Raw genomic sequence first — 22,800 nt, forward strand, 5'->3', positions numbered from 1 at the left:
CAAGTGTTACTTTTTTTCATGAAAAAACGTGAAATTATATCAGTTTTTGACTGTACATAGTTTAACAACCTCACTAAATGAATATTTCTCTTCAAAAAGAGTGTTGTTTACCGATGAAGTTTCAGACATTTTATACTTACGGCAAGCGTGATTTTATATCTAGAATCATTCTGATATTTGCAGGGACGTGATAGTTTATTTACACGTGAAAGATGAAAGTTTTATGAAGCTCTGAATGATTTGGTACTGTTGAAGATACATTGGGGAGTACCTCGATTTTGAAGATGGTCTTGCTGAATGAAACACTACATGCTACTGTCTCATAAATTAACACTGCATAGTTATCGTCTAATAAAAAACCTTAGTCAGGAGAAAGCTATGATAGAGGAATAACAAGTAAATATTGAAGGTTATTTAGACTAAGAGAAGAGTAAACTTCCACTCGATAAGCTCTTAGGAAGATGTGTGAAATTAATTCTGGTAATCTTACCCCTGACGAAAAAGTATTTATCTCTGCCAAAAAATCAAACGAAAAGTCACCAGCCGTGGCCAAATTATTAAGATTCAGCCATTGCCTAGTGATAATGCGTAATGTGTTTATCGTTAATCATACTTGTCATAAAATATTAATAACGAGCTTATCATATTTTTAACATTGTTTCACTTTAGGTATATATGTCTGATATTTGACCCTTTATTTTTACATTAAATCTTATGAGTTCATAACTGCTTTCAAGGATGTAATATGATAAAACTCATATTATTTACCTCTTAAAACTTAAAGTAGTAAATAAAACCTACCTCGACATGATAGACCATCAGGACCTAAAGAATAACCTTGAGGACATATACAACTGAAAGTTTTGTTTTCTAAACTCAGTGTCACACAAAGAAACTCGCATCCACATCCCTTATGGGCTGGTATTACATCTACTTGACCATCTCCTGGATTAACTCCGGCCTCTTCTAAGGTCATGGCAGATACTGGATTGAAATAAGATGTTCCACCGTTACCGTTGCTATAGGAGGTGTCTTCAACAGCAGCGTCTCCACCTAACGGAACGTACTAAAAGTGTGATTATACAAAAATTGACAAAGTTGACGCTTCTTATACTTAAATATTTTATAATAAAGAGCCACATTACTGTGTTTTTTAAAAATTTTATTTTATCGTTACGAGTCTTGTTTGAAACAGGATTTAGGAAATTCTCCAGTTTTTTAATAAATAGAGATTTTTGTAGGATGTTTAAATAATATTTGAAGATAGTGACTGATACGCTGTGAACGATTGTATAGTGTATGTGTTTGTATTTCTCATTAGGTTTAACCTTTTTAGTTGAACTTGTTTCTAAGTAGCTTCTACAAGGTAGGCACACTACATCTATTGATCTCTTGAAGAGGTTCAATCATCTTTAAGAAAAGTACTTGATATTGACTGAAAATATTTTAGAAATTATAGAATCCCAAAGAAATATTTCGCAGTTATGTGATTTATTAATGTATGTTTAGAATGGTAACAGCATACGTTTCTGCTACAAATACAATTTAAACATAATGCCCTGAAATAGGGTTTTTTCAAAGAAATAAAAAAAATTCCAAGCTATTAGTTCGTCTTTTTAAAAAGTAAGGCATATTAAACTTACTGATTTGGAATAAGTTGCCTTCTTATATGTAAGACATATTTAACCAATTGTTCTGGAATTTTTCGTCTTCTTACAAGTAAGGCGTCTTGAATCATACTGTTCTGAGCTCGTGTTTCTTATTAAGTGATACAACTGAACTTTAATTTTGAAAAAAACCTCCAGTAATCAGGTATTTTTAAGTCAGTTTTGGAAAACTTCCTCATTCAATCTAACATTCTTAAATATCTTATGCCCCGAAAAACTCGTACACATTCAAAATAACTTTATTATGTCTTATACCACCAATAACTAACAGAGTTTTAAGGCAACACTGTAATAAACTCCCATGTATAAAGGCCTGGCATGGTGAGATGGTTAGCGTGCTCGAGGGTTAGAATCCCCGTCATACCAAACATGCTCGCTCTTCCAGCTGTAGGGGCGTTATAATATTACGGCCAATTCCACTATTCGTTGATAAAAGAGTACCCCAAGAGTTGGCGATGGATGGTGATGATTATCTGCCTTCCCTCTAATGTAGCTTTACGCAAAATTCAAAAACAAACAAACAATCCACTGTATAAAATTATTAAACCTCAGTGTAATGCGTTAGAATAAATTTGTCTCCTATAAAGCGATACAAGTTCAAGATACTCTTTAAAAAGTAAGCCGTATGGTTAACATTGATATAAATTAACATATCGTCAGATTAATCTTGTCCTTTAAGAAGTCGATATTTTTAATACAATCCTGGAATAAGCTTGTACATTAAAAATGGATACAGTTTCAATATAAACCTTAATAAGGTTGTATTCTAAGTGATACTGCAGCATCAATATATCATTGATATAGTTCACCGGGCAAGTGATCCAACTTTTGCTTAAATCACAACGAAACATTCTTATTATACTATAAACGTTGAAAAAGTATATAAGAAATATTGAGTGAATATAATTAAGTGTTTTCAGCTGATAAAAAGCTTATGACTACATTGAATAATTATTTAACATACCTCTGTAACTACCCCTTCCAATGAAAATTTTATAACTACATTGAATAATTATCTAACATACCTCTGTAACCACCCTCTACAATGAAAAATTTATAACTACATTGAATAATTATCTAACATACCTCTGTAACCACCCTCTCCAATGAAAATTTTATAACTACATTGAATAATTATCTAACATACCTCTGTAACCACCCCTCCAATAAAAAACTTATAACTACATTGAATAATTATCTAACATACCTCTGTAACCACCCCCTCCTCCTCCTGCTGTGCAAGCTCCTCCTCCACCTCCAAACCCCCCGTGTGTTTTCCATTCAAATGCATCTTTACAAACGTAACCACCACGTGCACCATTCAAAAAAGATCGTCCTGATGTCGAACCTTGGTCAGCATAGTCAGTGTCGTTCCAACCACCACCTCCACCTAGTGAGAAATTTCTGAATAAAATCAAAACTGTTTACCAGTCTCTCTTGATCCTCTGGTGTTTAGCCAGCGTGAGCCAAATAAAAGTTTATTAAACTCTTCTGGAGGGTCATAAGTTAAATATAATGCTCTTTTTTATTATCTTTTATGGCACTCCGATTCTGGAGAAACATCTTCGTCTTCATAATAGGATTAGCTGTTCTTTTGCTCTTGTAAATCATGTTGGTAAGAAACTCTACCATAATATGTATTAATTAGCATATATTCGTGACGTAATATTCATTAAAGTCTCAGAAAGGCATTATTTCATTTAATTCATAATTCTTAAGAAACTGTTAGATAAAGAATTTTATATAAAACAATGAAGTTGGCCATTGTAAGACTTGAAATGAGGAACGTCTTATTACTCAGGTATTTGTTAGTAGAAAGTAATGATTTTGTATAAACCACACATAACATAATCATTAACTGAATACATGTGTAAATGAATTAATCTGTGATAGATTCGTGGTTATTAATGTTAACGTCCGATCAGAGCAACCTATGTACTTAGAGCGAAACTAAAATTAAAGTCAGCAAGCAGAATAGCTGATAAAGTATAGTTTTATTACTTATAAAAATTAAAGTGCACAGTTTCATTAGTTGGGTACCTTTAGTGGTAGTGTTATTTCGGCTATGATTCCACCAATATTTCACGAAGTTCGGGTAGATTAGGAGATCTCGGTTATTTGTATATATATATAATAAGCTAACAATGCAAAACCGTCTCTATAATAAAGGTATAATTTATTGTTTTGGATTAAGCACAAAGCTGCACAATGGGCCATCTGTGCTCTGCTTACCACGGGTATCGAATCCCGGTTTTTAGCGTTGTAAGTCCGCAGACATACCACTGAGCCACTGGGAGGCAAAGGTATAATAATAATAATATATAAAGTTAAAAAGTAATGACATTTGATAGATTAAATGTCATAACCAATGTGCTAATAAAAGCAACAATAATTAATTTTATAGGATATCTTATTTGAGGAACATAGAAACAATCGCTTAAAATACGTTTACTGAAGCAAACGTCTTTTAAAAACGTAACCTAAGTACATCATGCCTGATTTTTCTTCAACTCTCTTTAACATTTCTTTTGACCAGTGAAAACTCATCAAACCACTTCTACTGTCTAACGTTAGAAAAGACTGACATTTATATCCACACACGTTACTATTGAAACTGTGTTGAATTAATAGTAGATGTTTTCGTGTAGTACAATAACAAAATAATAAATAGAAAAATGGAATAATACGTGAACTACCCATGAAAATATAACAGTTAAATATACTACAAATAAAATAATATGATAAGCATATTGTGTGGCATGTCTAATACTATCACTTTTTCTCTGATGTTTAAGAAACACACAGAGTTGTCTGCAGGAAGTTATAAATAAAGTTAAATATTTTATAATAACAGTAAAGGTAAAACAATAAGCCTGTGTTCTATAGCGTTGAAACCATAAATATGCAGTAAATACACTTCAGTACTAAGTGTTTTGTATCTGATTAATAATACCGTAACGAGCAATATACGAAGTGAAAATTTTGTAATTTTTAAAGTAGAAAATAAATACATTGTTATATGTTGGACATTTGATAGAAATCGTGAATTTTACCTGCACCGTCATGTGAAGAGACCCCGTTTCCAGGAGAGAGGCCAGGGATGACCCCACGTCCACTAGGATCTATCGCTGCAGCTGGGTCATCTGGGCGGTTGTACGACAGCCCACCGCCTCCAGCAGCCACAGTCAATAGAATAGGTTGGTGAGACTGTAGGTGGAGCTGTTGATAAGGGATTGAAATACAACAGTTAAAGCTATAATTATACACAAACTTTAGGATTCTCAGGATTGTTTGTGCTGATGTCATATAATATTCTTGATTGTTTTATTAAATGCTTTGGGTTGAAATGTATGAATCAGATTGATGCACAAAATATATTATCTCTAGACTGTGTTACAATTAAATATATTGGGTACGATCACTACAAAATTTTAACGTTATGGTCACTTCCTCACACACGAAGTTTTCCCAGCCTGCTTAACCAATGGAAAACGGTTATTTGAAACTGTTTGAAAAGGAATTCAAGTGACAAATTTGGTTTGATTTCAAAATCCAGCATTAAAAGTTTTTTCTCTCAAGTTATCTATCAATGCTTATTAAAAATGTCCATGTTCTTTAGCGTGTCAGTATCACTTTTCTGTACACAAGTAGTTTATAATATAAAGTTTGGCAGGAATTTCTTATTCCGCACATACTTAACAATAATACGGTTCTGAATATTGCCTATAGTTTATATTTTCCACATTTAGATTTTTTCCCTTTAATTTAGAAAATGACAAAAATCATTTCTAGCTTTCACACCATGTTGTTTTCATGTGAAAACACTGTTTTAGCACAGAGCAAGAACATTAAAATACTTCTACTAATGTGTTAAAACGTGTTACGCTAATTTATTATATTATAATCGTAGAAGTAAATATGATAAATATGATTTAAAACATTATTTAAATCAAATATGACACATTTGAATATTTTCGACACCTTTCCAACTCATTATACATTGCACGTGACTTAATACGATGCGTGCAGTATTAACACGTGTTTGTTAATAACCTTACTCACACTAACGTATGTGATCTAAACTTATAACAATGAGCTTCTGATATTTTATCAACTCTTATCTATAAGGTCTATATTATTTCCAGCATCCTATAGATGTTTAGTTAAATAGTGTATGCTTTATTATGAAATAAATTATTACATTTATTTCATATTCCTATTAAACGAATTTCTTGAAATTTACACCACTGTATGTAGAGATTCTATGATTTAGTTTTCCAATAAATTTGAACAAAACAGTCGTTATCAGTGATTAGCTAAAAATAAAATTATATAAGGTGATTGATTTACGTAAAAAACGCTTAAGTTTTATACCAGTGATAAAAAGTATTACACCAAAACTATAATTGATGTTAACTTTAGGAGCTACATATTTTCTTACTGTATAAACAAAAGTTCCACCTCCACCACCGCCACCTCCACCACGCTGGTTCGAGTTATAAAGTTTGTTCCACAGCTTTCTTATGCTCCGCTTCCCTGGTTTAGAATAACACCTTCTTTTCAACTAGTCATAAGTAAAAAAAAAAAAACATTACTTACTCACGTATTGATTGTTCCGTTTGATTCAGTTTGGTATAGGATAGTAAGTTTAGAGTTACACCTAATGAACTGAAACAAGCTTCCATTTTTCACGTCAAAAATTGAAAAATAGATAATTACGTAAACACGCGCTTACGGATGTAGAAGTTACGCAAGTGTTTTGTCTTCCTTTGCGTTAGGCCTACAAGGCATCTCACTAAAACTATTCAAAAGCTCACTTTCAACGATAGTAACAAATGCAACAATATTTCATAAAAAATATACATATAACGAATATCATTTACTTTAAAATGATGATACAATTATTATTGGCTTAATAAAACAGTTGTTTAAGAGAATTATTTCCTTAACTGAGACATACATCTAAAAGAACCTAACAATGCATATATAGTTATTAACATATTACTTTTATCACTGTGTCAAAAGATTTGTTTTGAGCTAGAGGGAAGGCAGCTAGTCATCACCATCCACAACCAAATCTTGAACAACTCTTTTACCAACGAATAGTGGGATTGACCGAACATTATCACCCCCCACGACTGAAAAGGCGAGCATGTATGGTGTGACGGGGATTCGAACCCGTGACCCTCAGATACGAATGTCAAAAGGTCAAGTCTTAAACTAAAACATTGTTAGGTTTAATTTATCTTGATATTGAAAGTTTATAAAGAGGTAATTAATTTTTATTTTAATAAATCGCAAATTGTAAACATAGCTGCTGAGTTACTCATATTAAAAACTCGTGTTTTTTTTTTATAATCTATAAGCATGTTTTATTCCGCAGAAGTAGGTTAACCTATCTACTTTAGGAATGAGTCCTACAATTAAATTTTGTATTGTGAAAATCGTTCCCAAACTAAGTAAAGTACAAACATTTTCACTTAAAACTATTTCTTCAAACTAAGGATGAAAAAGAAACTTACCGATATCGGCGTATCCTGTGAAAAGAAACAGAAATGTATTATAAATACGGATCATACACACGTTTCGGTTTACGTGTATATGTAATAGAATGTATCGAACATCACAAACTAATGAATATTACAAAAAAATGTATTAGCAAAACCACAATAACTGCCTATTCCAAAACCAACTTTAAAAGCCTGTCATATTATATCATAAAGTTGTATCAGAGTATGAAAATAAATACGTTTTATTGTTTTAGAGCAAGGCCGTATTAGGCTCTTTGATGTGTCTACTGCGGGAAATTGAAGCCAACATTTTAACGATTAGCTCAGTGAACCTACCGCTGACACTAGGGGAGACAAATACGTATGTATAAAAAGCAATCTTTTTTCAAATGTTAATATTATTAAACGCTTTTTACAAAATACATTTTGTTAACTGACGTAAAATTAGATTATTTTAATTAACTGTAGCATCTTTTCAAATGTTAATATTATGAAACGCTTTTTACAAAATACATTTTGTTAACTGACGTAAAATTAGATTATTTTAATTAACTGTAGCATCTTTTTTCAAATGTTAATATTTAGTTTCTGCTAAATGAATTTGATTTTCGAAAATAAAAATTAATTTCATTGGCCTTTTTGCATTTTTCACTCACTTCTAGTTAATATTATCAACGATACCGCAGTATCGGATGGAACATGGTAAAGTATTGAACAATATTTGAACATAATATACCTTGCATCTCTTTTCATTCATGGGTGGACTACGAATTTACAACGCTAAAATTAGGGTTCGATTCTCCTCGGTGGACTCAGCAAATAGCCCGACGTGGCTTTGCTAAAAGAAAAAGGACACACAAACACACTTCCAATTCATACCTTTGTACAGGCGCTAACACCCTGTTGGCCAACCAAGAAAAATATTTTTTCTCCAGCATTCCAGTGATATACTGCACGAAGAAAGGCACCTCCACTAATATCGCGATTTTTGACACCTTGACCACCTCCTGCACCTCTAGCGAAAACCCTGAAAAAACAAACACGACAAATTATTAATGTAGTGAAATTGTATGTTCAGTAGGAGTGGAAACGTGGGTTTCTTAAAAGTGGGTCTTACCTTCCGATCTGTTAAACAAGGGTCATTTACTTTCTTATATCTTTCTAGTTACTACGTGACCTTACAACTGTTGTAGTGCTGTTAACCTCAAAGTCTTAACTTTAAAATAGGTATTAGCTTGATAACATTTATACTTGGAAGCTGTTCGTTTGTTTCTTTTGAACACGACCTTCACACACTTACGTGTAGACTCCTGATTCAGGAACTGTCCACATTTGTGCACCCTTGTAAGGAAAGTCTTCAACCACAGCGACTCTGGCACCTGTCTTCAAATAAACCTTCTCACAGTTCACGGATGATGGACCTTCGGGTCCTTTCGCACCACAGGTGGTGAAGGTGTATCCTGAAAAACAAATGAAGATAGTTAGTGTCAGTTACCTTAATTGTTGTTAACAGGGTTCCATGAACGACAGGCCGTAGTGACCAACAGTGTAAACAACCTTAACTGTTACATGAACTACAAGTTATGTTTAAACAAGAGAATAAGAAAAATATTTGAAAATTAAAATGTAGCAGCAGTACCATTCCCTTTTAATGAACGAATTTAAAGTGTTAGTGAAAATGTTCATTTCATCGTAAAATGAATACAAGGTTTATATGTGGTCAGACGTAACCAATTGTTTATCGTGCTCGGACTCTGAATCCAGAGGTTCATGTTTTGCGTTCCATTATTGCAAAATCGCGCTTCGAACTTTTGACGTTACATAAGAGTGACAGTCAAATCCCACTATTTGAGTGATTCATAGTTATTCAAGAGCTGATTGTGGGTGCTTCAGATTAGCTGCCTTCCCCATGGTTTATCTGTTCAAAATCAAGCATCGAGTGTAGATTATCATTGTGTAACAGTGAACGAAGACCGAAGCAATCAAAGGGCTTTTCACGTTTAATTTCATTCGATCTATGAAATGAAACCGAGGAAATCCTTAAAAATAGAGTATGGGAATCAGATTTGATTACGCGCGGTGTTTATTTTTAGTAGAACGAAAATATTAAACATATTCATTTGCTGTTCTATAATTTTAGTAATAACATTTTCATAGCTGGAAGCTAGATTTGATTACGCGCGGTATTTATTTCTAGTAGAACGAAAATATTAAACATAATAATTTGCTGTTCTGTAATTTTAGTAATAACATTTCTATAGCTGGAAGCTAGATTTGATTACGCGCGGTGTTTATTTCTAGTAGAACGAAAATATTAAACATATTCATTTGCTGTTCTATAATTTTAGTAATAACATTTTCATAGCTGGAAGCTAGATTTTTTCGTCATAGTGATTTTTTAACAAAATTCGTCTCAATTCGGTTTCATTCATTTCTTCTACTTGCTAAATCCAGATCTCTAAGATATAAACTCTTCTTTACATATATCTTTCTAATACGCGACTCCAATGTAATACTTCTAAAAATAATTTGTTTGGTGTGTTTTGAATTTCGCGTAAAGCTACACTAAGGCTATCTGCGTTAGCCGTCCTTAATTTAGCAGCGTAAGACCAGAGGGAGGGCAGCTAGCCATCACTACCCACCGCCATCTCTTGGGCTACCCTTAACCAATTAACAGTGGGATTGACCTTTACATTATAACGCCTCCATGGCTGAAAGGGCGATCATGTTTGGTGTGACAGGGATTCGAACAAGCGACCTTCAGGTTACGAGTCGAATGCCATAACCACCTGGCCATTCCGGACCCTCTAAAATTAAAATAAACGTTTTGCAAGCAATATTAAAAGAACATCACAACTAAATATATCTCAGTTGAGTTAAGTTCCTGATGACACTCTCAGGGGTTGAACATACAAGCTCTAACCTTCCGAGTGCAGATCGGGGACATATCTCTGATGTACCCTATATTGTCGTACAGATTTCAGATTTTTTAATACATTTTGTTATTACAATGAATATTCTACTTACTTTTGGAGACGTTGGAAAGTTGAACGGCCACTGTGCTTTTGGCTTAAAAAGATATAAAATATAAATTACTTTGCAAGACATGTTTTGGAAGATTTGAAATTTAAAATATAAGAAAACTAAAAGTGTGATAAATATATATTAATATTATATACCTGAAGTAACTAATTGTAAAGATTACAGTTTATTACATTGAACACACAAACCAAATCTTGTAAAGATGTTATATTTTGGTATGAGTAACTAAGTTTAAGTGTGCCATTATTTTTCGTGTGAAAATAACTTCTCTGTAAATATCTTATACAGGATATAAACAGTTTTTGTGACTAACCAAATATCATATATCATTATTTCTTGGACCAAATACAAGTATATTTGATTGGAGCAAGCTTTCGTCAATAATAAGTATGACTTATTTATTTTAATAGACATAAAAAATGAAATACTTTATGTAAAAATGGACTGTGATTTTTTTTCCAAAATTTTAAATAAAAAATGGATTAGTTTTCTCTTAGGCTAATGATCATTATTTGCTATTATAATTTTTTCCAACTCTCTGAAGACAGCTTAAACTTAATTCAGTTAATCTATTAAACCTGTTGTATTAGTTCAAGTATAAATAATTAGTTTTATAATATTTAGATGATCAGAATCTAAGCAGAAAAGAAAACAAACTGAACACAAACAAGACCAAATGCCCTAATGATCTCAATCTAAAGAATATGGAATTATTCATAACAGTAAGATTCATAATGTTTGGTGGAATGTTGTATTTTTTTTCACTGCACAAAGAATTGCAAAAGAATAGGTTAGTTATGTAGTTTGTTGAATCACCATTAGTCTAGTTAACGGATGTTGGTTTATTTTTGCTACTCTAACATTATTTTAAACACATTACATGCTATCCGATTATTACTAAACATGAACAATGATGTGAGATACTTTTTCTAAAGTCTATTCAGAACTCAGTAACTTTGTCGACATAGTAATAATATACGTATGTAATAAAAGTCAATGTGTGAGTGAAGAATTCAGGTTGTTGGTAACTTTCGCTCTTGCGAGGGGGGTTGTACTCTAATTAGGGCGGTTATTTTTCTCAAGCAGAAGTCTAAAGTACAAATCCCAGTCGAATAAGAAATTTTTATAACTGTTATTAATTAATAACACATTATATTTAGGAAAGATGTTAAAATATTAGGAGAAAATACAATAAATTATACTTTATATAAGGGATTTAAATATATATTAACATTCGATTACAAAGACAACGAGTCTCAGTGGATACAGCTCTTACCTATCATTGAAATGTCAATTTAAAATTTCCGTTTGATTATTATATTTATTGCAAGATATCTGAATATTTCGAAAAATACAAATACGAGTATAGGTTAAATTAGGAATAATATAATATTTGTATATAGAAAGCACAAAAGAAATCAATGTCTGTCTGTTTGTTCTTTATCTATCTACTTCAAGGTCTCTAAGCCAAACTCAAACTTTGTGGGATGATAGTCTGGAAGAAGAATCATGTTACTGGGGGCTACCGACCCCTTGAACTTGAAATATTTCTGTTATTGGGCATTTATTATCTTTAATCTAAGTTAACGTTAATTACATTCATAGATGGCGCCGCTTCACTACCCAAAAAATTACCCAAGAAAACAAAGTGTGAGAGAAGGCACATGAATGTCTTTATATATCTCGAAGAGTGTGTTAGCACTCTTTATAGAGGAATTCAGGAATACATAAACTCAAATGAAGTTTCTACTCCAACAGCCACCATGAGGCTGATACGATGAGCCGTTTCTTGAGTCTTTACCTGCTGTCTGCTTTGACTTATGACGTTTCATTTTCTGCTCCTAAGAAATTTCTACGGCCAATGACCATCAATTAACTAATCAGATGAAAAACTTGGAACAACAATGAAATCTGGATATTGGCAGCGAGTAACAGAAAGCAACCCTACTGGCACTGCACTGGATGCTACCTCTTATTACAAAGTCACCCTGACTATCACATAGAGTGTATCATGTTTTAAGTATATACGTATTTAGATCTTAACCTTACACAAAACATTTGGTGTGGTAATTGTGAATATTGTAATAATATATTACGTTATAAAACAAACCGTGTGAAAGTTAGAATTCTTGCGCTATTGGTCATAGCATACATTTTTCTAAAGTTCATAACCCGCAAAAAGAACAGGTACGTCAGCTTGTTACATAAGAAACACCAGTCTCTGTATGTGTCAAAAACAGCTTAATTACCTTTACAGACCAATAGATGGCATTACAATACATCATTTATTATTGATGTTTTTCAACTTCGGTAGAAATGTTTTAAAAAAATTAGTCAAAACATTTACAAGCATTATCCATTGTAGTTTACAACTTCGGAATTTGTCATTTACCATAAAATCCATTGTCTTTGCCATCAGCATTACTAAATAACAGGGCTAAATGTTATTATTTATTATTGTAAGAATATTTCATCGAAATTATGTCTTTTTACTTGTGAAATACGAGAAAAAAGAATAAACATCCTTCATACATATATTGTTACTATAGCATAATTAATTTTTTGTAGATTGCTAGTAAAATATTTATATAGATTAAACTTTAAGAATAAAAATTCATCAACAGTTACTGTCATTGATCATGAGATCTTAGACATAAAACATTTATTTTACGTTCTGAAAATCATTGTGTAATTGAACTGGAAGCAATGCATTTTTGTCCAAACACACACTCAACAGGTTGCGAGGTTCCAAACAGAAATAATTTCAAGTAGTTATAAAAAATATTGTTGTTTAAGATATTAACTCTCTCATCTGTCTATCCGTATATATATTTTTACTTATAGCTCATACTTACGTGACGGTGTTGTCTGGTATTTCTGAAATACCTCTTTAGGAACACCTGAGAAAGGTATATAATGTGTATTAACCACAAATCTTCATTAACTAACATAGTGTTTCTTTATATATACTTATTTTCTTCAATGATTAGCACTAATCTACTTTAGTCCTCAGTTTTGTATAGACATTAAAATATGGATAAATAACGCACAATGATAAGCAGAGAAACAGATATACTATCTCAGCGATGTCGAGAAAACCCACTTGTAGAGAAAAATATATATATGTAAAAACGGATCGTTTGAGTTGAGAAAATATTTTACGTAGAGGAGCGAACAACGTTTCGACCTTCTTCGGTCATCGTCAGGTTCACAAAGAAAGAGGTAACTGAACACCTTTATACCTATATTAAAAATAATGTAATAAATAATAATAATAAAATAAATAATATAAAATTATATATTCAAACATCTAAGCACGACCTCTACATTCCGACACTCAGTTACAAAACCCTTTTCAAACATGTGGTCAGCTTCCGGTCAGTTACCTCTTTCTTTCTTTGTGAACCTGACGATGACCGAAGAAGGTCGAAACGTTGTTCGTTCCTCTACGTAAAATATTTTTTCAACCCATACGAGCCGTTTTCACATAGATATACTATTTGATTTGCAACCCACTAATAAATTTAATCAGATATTGATAAACAAAAAAATACTAACAAAATAAATCTTTACATAATACTGTTCATTTACTTGTAATTCTAATTAAGAATATGTAAATTTGGTATTTCTAAACTTGCAAATCAGGATCACATTCTACACATATATATATCTTTACCAATCTTATACAAAAAATACAAACTATGTGAGACTTGACATAATATTTTGGGAGAGCATTGAATTTACCAGCCTCTGAAGTAAGTTAAAACTAATAACAAATAAATAAAAAAATCTTAAAGTCAACACTTGTCATTCATATGCTTTTCAAGTTTTCTCTTACACTTTACTGTCTCCTTAACATTCAAAGACAACCCATTTGAAAGGCCAACCACCCTATTCGAGAATAAAGCTGCCGTTGCTAAAGACGACTCTTACTGTTAAAATGTATATTTTTATCCTCTGGTTCTATTATCCTCACTGTTATGTATGAAAAACAGGTGATACGTCAACACTATCAAATCCTTTTACATTATTTTATCATTATTACAACTGTTTTATTTGAATATTGACTTCACAATTATTCGTAAAAAATGTACACACAACGGTACAGGAGAAAGACATATTAGTAATTGTAAGAACTCGTGTGTTAAAGCTTACGAGATTATTTTACAAGTCAGCCACATGGCGTCTGCCATATCCTGGTTCTTTCTCCGAGGTTAGTTTGTTAATGTGTCTGAACACTTAGTTTTAATAATCCAAGACATATCCTAACTTAACTTCATATTTCTAACAGAGAAAGATCATTAACCGTTTTAATAAAAAATATTTCGATTGTTTTGGGAAGAGATAAATATAATGTCTTTAGTACTAGCTGAGTGTCTTACCGAGACCAAAACATTCTGGACTGAGTGATATATCATCAACAGCCATGTCACATCTATGTCGAAGACCTCTAGTGGCGACAAACTGTAGATGAAAACTGGAAATGTTTAAGATATGTAATATTACTATGTTGTTATTTGTTATTAAGCACAAAGCTACACAAAGAGTTATATATGCTCTGCACACCACGGGTATCGAAACCAGATTAAACACTATAAGTTCGCAGACATTCCGCTGTTGTTTGTTTCTGTCTGCTCCCTCATAATACGTGTAATATGTTTCGTTGTATATTTTATTTTATTTAACACGTTAACAATTACTACCGGTAAGGAAGATAAAGTTACTCTGTTAAAACACTGTAAACAAATGTTTCATAAGGCGTAATATACATTTTACTGTCAAAATGATACGGTAACATTTCGGTAAAATATTAAGATATCGGTTTTGATTTACTCTGTCTTATTGTCCTGCTTTTCATAAAGAAAGAGATCAGCTCATATTCCTAATATCGATCCTATGAAGCATTTCAATAGAACACTATTTACATAGTTCACTTTGAAGGTTAACGTAGTAAATCAATTAAACTGTTGTTACAATATTATATACACCAGTATATGTGAGTGATACCACAGTTTTCATTCTGAACAAAATCTTCAGTTGTTTAACATAAGTGTATTCATGAAAATACTTTTTAACAGAACTATATAGTATCGTGATACAACTGTGTTGGAGGTGTTGTTCTGATGGGGAAGTGTGAATACTGGAACATAACACATGTCTTACTTTCGCACTGAAATGAACACAACAGCAATTTAAAGTCAGGTCAGGTTATAGTTCACAACCATGAAATAAAAATTAAATACAAAGTGGAAAATTCCTATAATAGGTAGAATTATAAATAGGTATATAATTAAAGCTGGAAAGTAGAGGTTCGCCATTAACTGGTTACTATTCATTAATGCTTCCACGTATAGAGATTTAAATAGAGTATAGAGTTACTCTAGCATTTAGAGACTTAAATTACACATGCACGTGAAACTGGTGTCCAAAGTTAAAAGATAAATCGTAGCATTGTTTATGTAGTACGTTTGATAATGTCGAGTTTATTGTTTGAATAGTAAATTAAATGTTGAATGACATTTTACATTCTAGATATAATTGAAGGTTCTAGTTGTAAATCGATAGCAAAATGATATATTAAATTGAAAATACAGTCCCAGTAGTAAAGGTAGTACAAACAACCTAAAGATTGTGTATTTCTATCTTTATGGTGCCGTAAATGAAATATAGTTTTACTTAGAACGTAATTTCGGTAACGGAACTGCAGCTCTTTTCCAAAGGTTTCCTTGGTTACCATAAATTCTCCACAGGAGGATCTTTCTGCCAAATGGATATTCTGGATCTTTTTCCTGGACGTAAAGTATCAGCTCACCCATGTTATTCCCATACATATGGTAGAAAAACCGAACCTTAGAAGAGAAATTACTGGTTAAAATGACACTAAACATATCAATTACTCCAATGCAGTTGTTTGGTGATATTATATGATACAAACTTACAATTCCGTCTATTAAATGAAAGAAAACGCTTAAGGAGTCAAGTTCGTACGAAACGTCTTCTAACACTACAGTGGGTGTGAAAACATTTTGTAATAGTGTGAAACCTACTGAGAAGTTAACACTAAGCTTAATGTGTTTTATATATGTTTTTCAATAAAGAAAACAGATATAACATTAAGTACTAAAATAAAAAAAAAAATTTTGTTAATAGAAACATCACTTAATTAAACACAATACAATAAAAATACAGTGTTTTAAAAAACAGATAGAAAAGAAATATTTTATCGCTATTAAATGTAAAATTCTTTAGATTTTAAAGTATTATAGAAAAACACGTTATTTCTTACTCTCTGAAGTACTTGTTTCATACCTGACACGAGTTGTAATAGTTCGAATGAACATCGTATTGATAAAGTGGTGGCGGTTCAAAGATGGAACTATTCATGATAGCCACATGTCCAAGACGAGCATGTTTAGGGTGAAAGCTAGCCCACACGTATTTACCTAATAGAAAGCTCTTTTTAAAATCTAAGAATGATATTTCATCTAACAATCTCAAAATCTTATATTTAACATATCTTGGCAGCAGTTTTTACAATGCATTCATTATTTTTAAATTTATAGAAATTAATGAAATGAAAATTTAAAATAAAACGTCTGAGCAGTCCAATCTGTGTGACACTTGCTCTAGTACTACATCGGGTGTGAAAACATCCTGAAATAATGTGGAATGTTACACAGAAATTAACAAGAAACTTACCTCGTGATGTGTTTTTATTCGATAAATAAAATAGATATAACGTTAAGTACTAAAATATTAAATGTTTCACATTTAAAATATACAAAGCTTTGTAAAATTATATGATTAGAATACTTATAAGCATGGCTTCTTTGTACTTTAAGCAACATTAGGCTGGCCTGTTTCATTACTTTTGGATGGGAGTGTATGGTAAACGATAAATTACGCATGTGTTTGTTGAAAGTTTAGCACATAGCTACACAATACTATTCCTACCTCAGACTTACCAATGTGCCACTGGGAGCAAGTGTGTGCAATGGACATTATTTTCAGTGTGTGTAGATGGCGTACAGTTAAAAGCGTGTGATGGTTTGTAATTTAATTGCGCATGATCAAGCCATTTACTAAATATTTGTAATGAGCATGCTCAAAAGGGGTTTATTTGTTAGATTTCACGAGAGATACCTGAGTTGGTGTCCCTAATCGTGAATTGATGACAACAGTCAACACTACCCATCGCCAACTCTCAGGCTATTTCTGTGAGATTAAACAGGGGAATATGACTGTCATTTTTATAACTCATCTACCGCCCCAAAGGGCCTCAAACCACTTAATCTCAGCTCTACATCTAGGACTATCTTCAAAAAAGCTTACGTCATTTAGGCGTCTTGTTAAATTACAGCTTATCTAGTTTTAAGAGCAGTTGTTGTAAAGGATGTATTGCGAGTTTGATGGGGAAATGCTCAAAGTATTTGTTATATTTAATTATAAAAGTCTGACTTATAAAGTTTAAAGATTACAGTAATTGGTTATGCATATTTGGTAAATCATATTCGGATACGTAACGGTATTTGGCAAAAATAAAATTATAACAATTAGCTTTGTCAGTGAGATGAATAAAATTATAAAGAATTAAAATAATTAGAGTTTTATAAAAGGCAGCGTCTGATGTACAGATGAACCTATTTCTAAAAAGGAATTTTTTATTTTGTATACGAGTAATTAATATTTTGTCATGAACAGATTAACTCTTATTAATTAATATTTTGTCATGAACAGATTAACTCTTATTAATTAATATTTTGTCATGAACAGATTAACTCTTATTAACTTTGAAACCTGAATGAATCAAATACTGGAGTTCATATTAATGTTTTCATTGGTTTATCTAAGTTAGTATTATCTAAACCAAAAGGAGGAAACCTTATTTATATTGTACTTTATAATTGTTACAGTAACTGATTCTTTTACAGGCTTATAGCTGTAATATAAACCTGGCATGGAAAGTATATTGTGAAATAATACGTTTGTGATTTTTCAAATGATCTAAAATATTAAAATAAATCATCTGTCAAAATTAAACTTTTATATCAAAATGTTCGCACACTGGACCTATAAAAACTGATGAAAGAATATAATTTTGACAAAAAAGTATATATACTACATTTTAATCTTTGCCACAGAAACACTGGATTTGTTTAAACTATAAATAAGAATTATCGTGTTCAGTAAGGTGTTTATTATAAATTCAAAAATTATAAATATCCAATTAAGAACTTTTGAAAATTTCCAGTTGTTTATAAGTATATCTGATCTACAATTTGTGATCACAGGAGTACATTAGCTCCACCACTATATGTTTAAAACAAAGATTTAATGAACATGTAGAATGTTCATTCCTTAACATTACATGAATTTTCGCACATCGGTAAAACGAAAGTGGGGATCTTATTAGAACATTTTGTTTTTCGCTTCTGTTTTAAAAAAATTCTCCCTAATACGTAGTTTATTTGTGTTTTGTTTTTCATTGGAAACGGCGCGCTTAGCTATTAATTTACAGGAGTTCTCCTGTAATATTTTATGAGCTATCTAGATTATATGTTATATAGAAACAAACTTGGGAAAATAAAAATAAATGTTACCCGTAGCATTTTGGAAGGTGTTATCTACAGATGGGCCAGTACGTGGTACAGGAGTAGGGCCAGAATGAAGCTTCCACTCACTGTCTCTTCTACTCTCACTAATCCAGCCACACATCCCGTCTTCGAAAGAGCAGCGAGCACCTTCTGGGATTTCATCTGTTAAGAAGGCAAAACAATCCCATAGAAGTTATCATAAGGTACAGGAAGTAAATTACACTGATAAAAAACGCTGATTTTGAATAAAGTCACTTCACTACCGAGTTGCTTGTGGAATAAACTATAATCTTCAGGTATTGTCTTTTAAACATCTTAATACCAATTTGGAAAGTATGATGACAGTTGTGTGGTATGAAATCCAAAGATGCACCCGTTAAACTTTTATACGTTTGAACATGACTATCCATGAATAGCTATGAAAACTTCAACCTAAGCTAAACTTCAGATGTTCACTGTAACATGTTTTTGAACTTGTAGAAACTAAAACCAGAACGATTTTGAATGTGTTATAGTCAGGTCATTTACAAAAAATGTTCATTTATTTTTGTTATCGTCGCAATTAATGACACTTTCATTTTTAAAATTGTTCGCTAAAACAGAAAGAACAGAACAATGCTTCCAGCCGTAAACCTAATTGACAGAGTTAATGTTAAACTTAAAAAAATCGTCAGCTCACTCTTGATCAGTTTAGGTGCAATATGACGTATTATCAAGGCTTTAAAGTTACTTTACATTACTCCTCTGAAGGCTATCAGTTCACCTTAAACAAACATCAATTTGTTATTCTTTAATGCTATTTGCAGTGAGGTCCACCTTCGGTTTTGTCGTCTTGGATTATCTTATTCATCTGAGATCATACATTAACATATTGTTTTAAAACTAACTTCTTCAGTTACTCTCGTAACTGCTTATTCAGTTTAAGAATTAACTTGAATATTTTCCTTGAATTTTATTTTGTTGAGTGTGAATGCAGTAGTAGAGTAGTCATTGGTGGATTAACTTGTTTGGTTCAGTAATACAAAATTCAGTGTATACTTAAGAGAATGTATTCTTTAGCTTCTACGTTTCCTTAATGTCCTTTTATGAAAAGCATTATCCAGTTTCGGTCTTATCTTAATGAATTCTGCAAGAATGAAACTGTTCAGTTTCAATGCTATTTTAAGATACATTGGTAAGGACCATCGCATTCAGCTTCGATCTTATCTTATTGTACTCTTCTGTAAACTGTCACGTTCAATTTTAATGTTACCTTGTTATACTCTTCTGTAAACTGTCATGTTCAGTTTTAACGTTACCTTGACATAAAATTTAACCGGAAAGAATGAACTTCGACTTTAACATGATATCAATGCACTCGTGTTAATATATTTAATATATCTTTATTCTTTTATATAGTAGCCTGTTCAGTTTGAATATATAAATTTATATTTGAGTATCTATATTGTCACAGTAAAAATGGGATATAAATAATTGTATTTTTTTTCTGGAATCTACGTTTTTCTAACATATATATTTAGTTTACTTGTGACTTTTATCTCAAGAGAAATTGAGTTATAAGTTTTACCTTTATACCTTTCCATCAAGGTTTCAGATTTTATTATCTATCTTTGATATTCATGTTAATATATATATTTAGTTTACTTGTGACTTTTATCTCTAGAGAAATTGAGTTATAAGTTTTACCTTTATACCTTTCCATCAAGGTTTCAGATTATCTTATCTATCTTTGATATTCATGTTAATATATCTATTTATGTTAAAATATCTTTAACTTATATGCCGACTTTTGAGTTTAAAATTTGTGATTTGACGTTTTAACAGTTGTTTAAATAGATACAGAGAATTTTCGAAAACATATCAATATTCGTAATGTGAAAAATAAGTCTATGTGGACTGATCGTTAAAGAAAAATCTGGATCTATATTTGATTTTTAATATAAGTTAATATTCTTACCACATAACTGTTTCTCGTCTTCTCCTTCCTGACAGTCGAGGTGTATATCACACACTTTGTTTCGGTTGATACAGGATTTACTTACACACTGGAAGTGATTTGGGGAACAAGGAATGTATGCTTCTACAGGAAGTAAACGAAGCCAAGGTTTTAACTTTTCTTGTTACTGAGTTTTGTTCAGAATAGAATCGTTTGTTTATTAAGCTTCATTAAATTATATGATAAACATCTTAATTAAACAGTAATAATCGTTTTCCATAATCTGAGTAAACTAATCTAAGAAATAGCAAGAAATTATGTCAGGTGAAAATATTATTTCGGGATTTTATCCATAGCAAAGTGAAGACAAATGAAAATATAAATACTATAATGGTAACCACGTTTACCATAAGATTACCATAAAATAAGATACATATTACTCATATTCTCGACCTGTCTGACCACGAATGTGCTATTTAAACGTTTTGAGAACATATAATTCATGAAACAAAATGTGTTCTATATTTTCTGTGCATTATTGTTGTGAAACATTGTATAATTATGTTATCGTGTCATATTTAGGCAATTTCCAAAAATCATGTCGTTAAATTCAATGAGTAGAGTGCTGTACTTTTGTCTATAACTCAGTCATTAAAAAAAAAAAGGGTTGTAGGATTTAGTAAAACATAAAATATTAGAGAAAGTTCATAGTTCCAAACCTCTAACACAATGCTTCAGCTGCAAGTTGTCAATAGCCACGTGCCCGGCAAACTCTGAGCCTTCTTCTATCTCAATGATCACTTGAAACGGTTTCGGTATTCTGCCAATAGTCTTCTTGTATATCTCCCACCTTTAAAACAGATATACTTAAACGTTTTATATCACTTAAATATGGGATCACATAGGAGACAAAATTATACTCTCAACCCAGATATTTGTATCAATATGTTAACACTTTCTACGAGAAAAACCCTATAAAAGTTACATTTTCACAGCTAACAACTAACTATATGATTAAAATTGTCCTAAAGTATCATGTTATTTCTTTACAGTTGTTTGCCATCATAGCTCTTAACAGTATAACCTATTGACATAGGTGAAATAAGCCTCCTAGTGGCACAGCTGAAAGCCTGTGGACTTATAATGCTAAAATCCGGATTTTGCTACTTATGGAAGAAGCAGATAATTCCTTGTGTTGCTCTGTGTTTAGCTACAAAAAACATGTGAAATAAATTGCGATTCATTTTTTTTATTTAGCAATAATAAATTGTAATTTTGGATTATCAACCAACGACCATTTGTTAAAAGTGACAAACGTTATTTTTGTTGTTAATGCTATTTTGAAAGGGCAGATAAATTTAACCAAACATTTTTTGATATAACAAAATAAATGTATATACTACAAACCTACAAACAAGAAACAGGATTGAAACAGTTGCGAAAAATAACTTGTGACACCTATTTTTGCTTTAAGTCGTTTATACGTGTTGCGAAATATTTCACATCTAGCTTGACGAAGGACAGGATTCAATCCAGAAAAAAAAAAAACAGTCGAAAAGTCTCACACGTTTATGAAATAACCAAGTAATATAATAAGTGTTGTTATCTGTTGTGTTTTAGTTAGACTAAGAGTTGGCAACAAATCTAAACGTTTAAGGCTGAAGCCCGTAATATCTGCTGAACACGTTCCGCACTTCCAGCAGTACGAGTTAACGTCGGTATTAATTTAAGAATAACCATTGAATTGGGTTAGCGCTTTGACAATGTGTTTATGGCTCCATTTTGTGACTAAGTAGCTGTGCGTTTTCGCTTTCTTAAATTATAATTAAATACTAGTAGTATGACATTTGTAAGTTCTATGAACACTACGTCTTAATATTACTAGCTCATATGAGATTAAATATTTCAGACCTAACGTATGAAGAACAATAAATGATCAATAAAAAACACTCTCTTACAAATAATCACAGATTATTTTATAAATCATTATACAATATGGTTTTTTAAACTAAAATACGAAATGCAAATATTACGAAAGAAATTATTTGTTT

The 22,800-nt window shown here is 31.6% G+C and overlaps 1 protein-coding gene across 2 annotated transcripts in view; it reads right to left on the reverse strand.

The window, feature by feature from the left end:
- The window catches only part of LOC143229753 (tyrosine-protein kinase receptor-like), a 215,406-nt gene that overhangs the window by 174,617 nt on the left and 17,989 nt on the right, over nucleotides 1-22,800 (reverse strand). For both annotated transcript variants that reach the window (XM_076462508.1, XM_076462507.1), the window contains exons 3-17: nucleotides 21,469-21,599; nucleotides 20,771-20,893; nucleotides 18,820-18,975; nucleotides 16,529-16,662; nucleotides 15,896-16,068; nucleotides 14,602-14,696; nucleotides 13,075-13,119; nucleotides 10,205-10,246; nucleotides 8,478-8,637; nucleotides 8,057-8,204; nucleotides 7,190-7,204; nucleotides 6,109-6,231; nucleotides 4,721-4,886; nucleotides 2,875-3,057; nucleotides 802-1,053 (exon numbers count right to left, since the gene is read on the reverse strand). In XM_076462508.1, the coding sequence (XP_076318623.1) occupies nucleotides 802-1,053; nucleotides 2,875-3,057; nucleotides 4,721-4,886; nucleotides 6,109-6,231; nucleotides 7,190-7,204; nucleotides 8,057-8,204; nucleotides 8,478-8,637; nucleotides 10,205-10,246; nucleotides 13,075-13,119; nucleotides 14,602-14,696; nucleotides 15,896-16,068; nucleotides 16,529-16,662; nucleotides 18,820-18,975; nucleotides 20,771-20,893; nucleotides 21,469-21,599 (1,946 nt within the window). The remainder of the gene's footprint in view (nucleotides 1-801; nucleotides 1,054-2,874; nucleotides 3,058-4,720; nucleotides 4,887-6,108; nucleotides 6,232-7,189; nucleotides 7,205-8,056; nucleotides 8,205-8,477; nucleotides 8,638-10,204; nucleotides 10,247-13,074; nucleotides 13,120-14,601; nucleotides 14,697-15,895; nucleotides 16,069-16,528; nucleotides 16,663-18,819; nucleotides 18,976-20,770; nucleotides 20,894-21,468; nucleotides 21,600-22,800) is intronic.

Source organism: Tachypleus tridentatus, chromosome 10, assembly GCF_004210375.1.
Source record: "Tachypleus tridentatus isolate NWPU-2018 chromosome 10, ASM421037v1, whole genome shotgun sequence".
Lineage (NCBI taxonomy): Eukaryota > Metazoa > Arthropoda > Merostomata > Xiphosura > Limulidae > Tachypleus > Tachypleus tridentatus.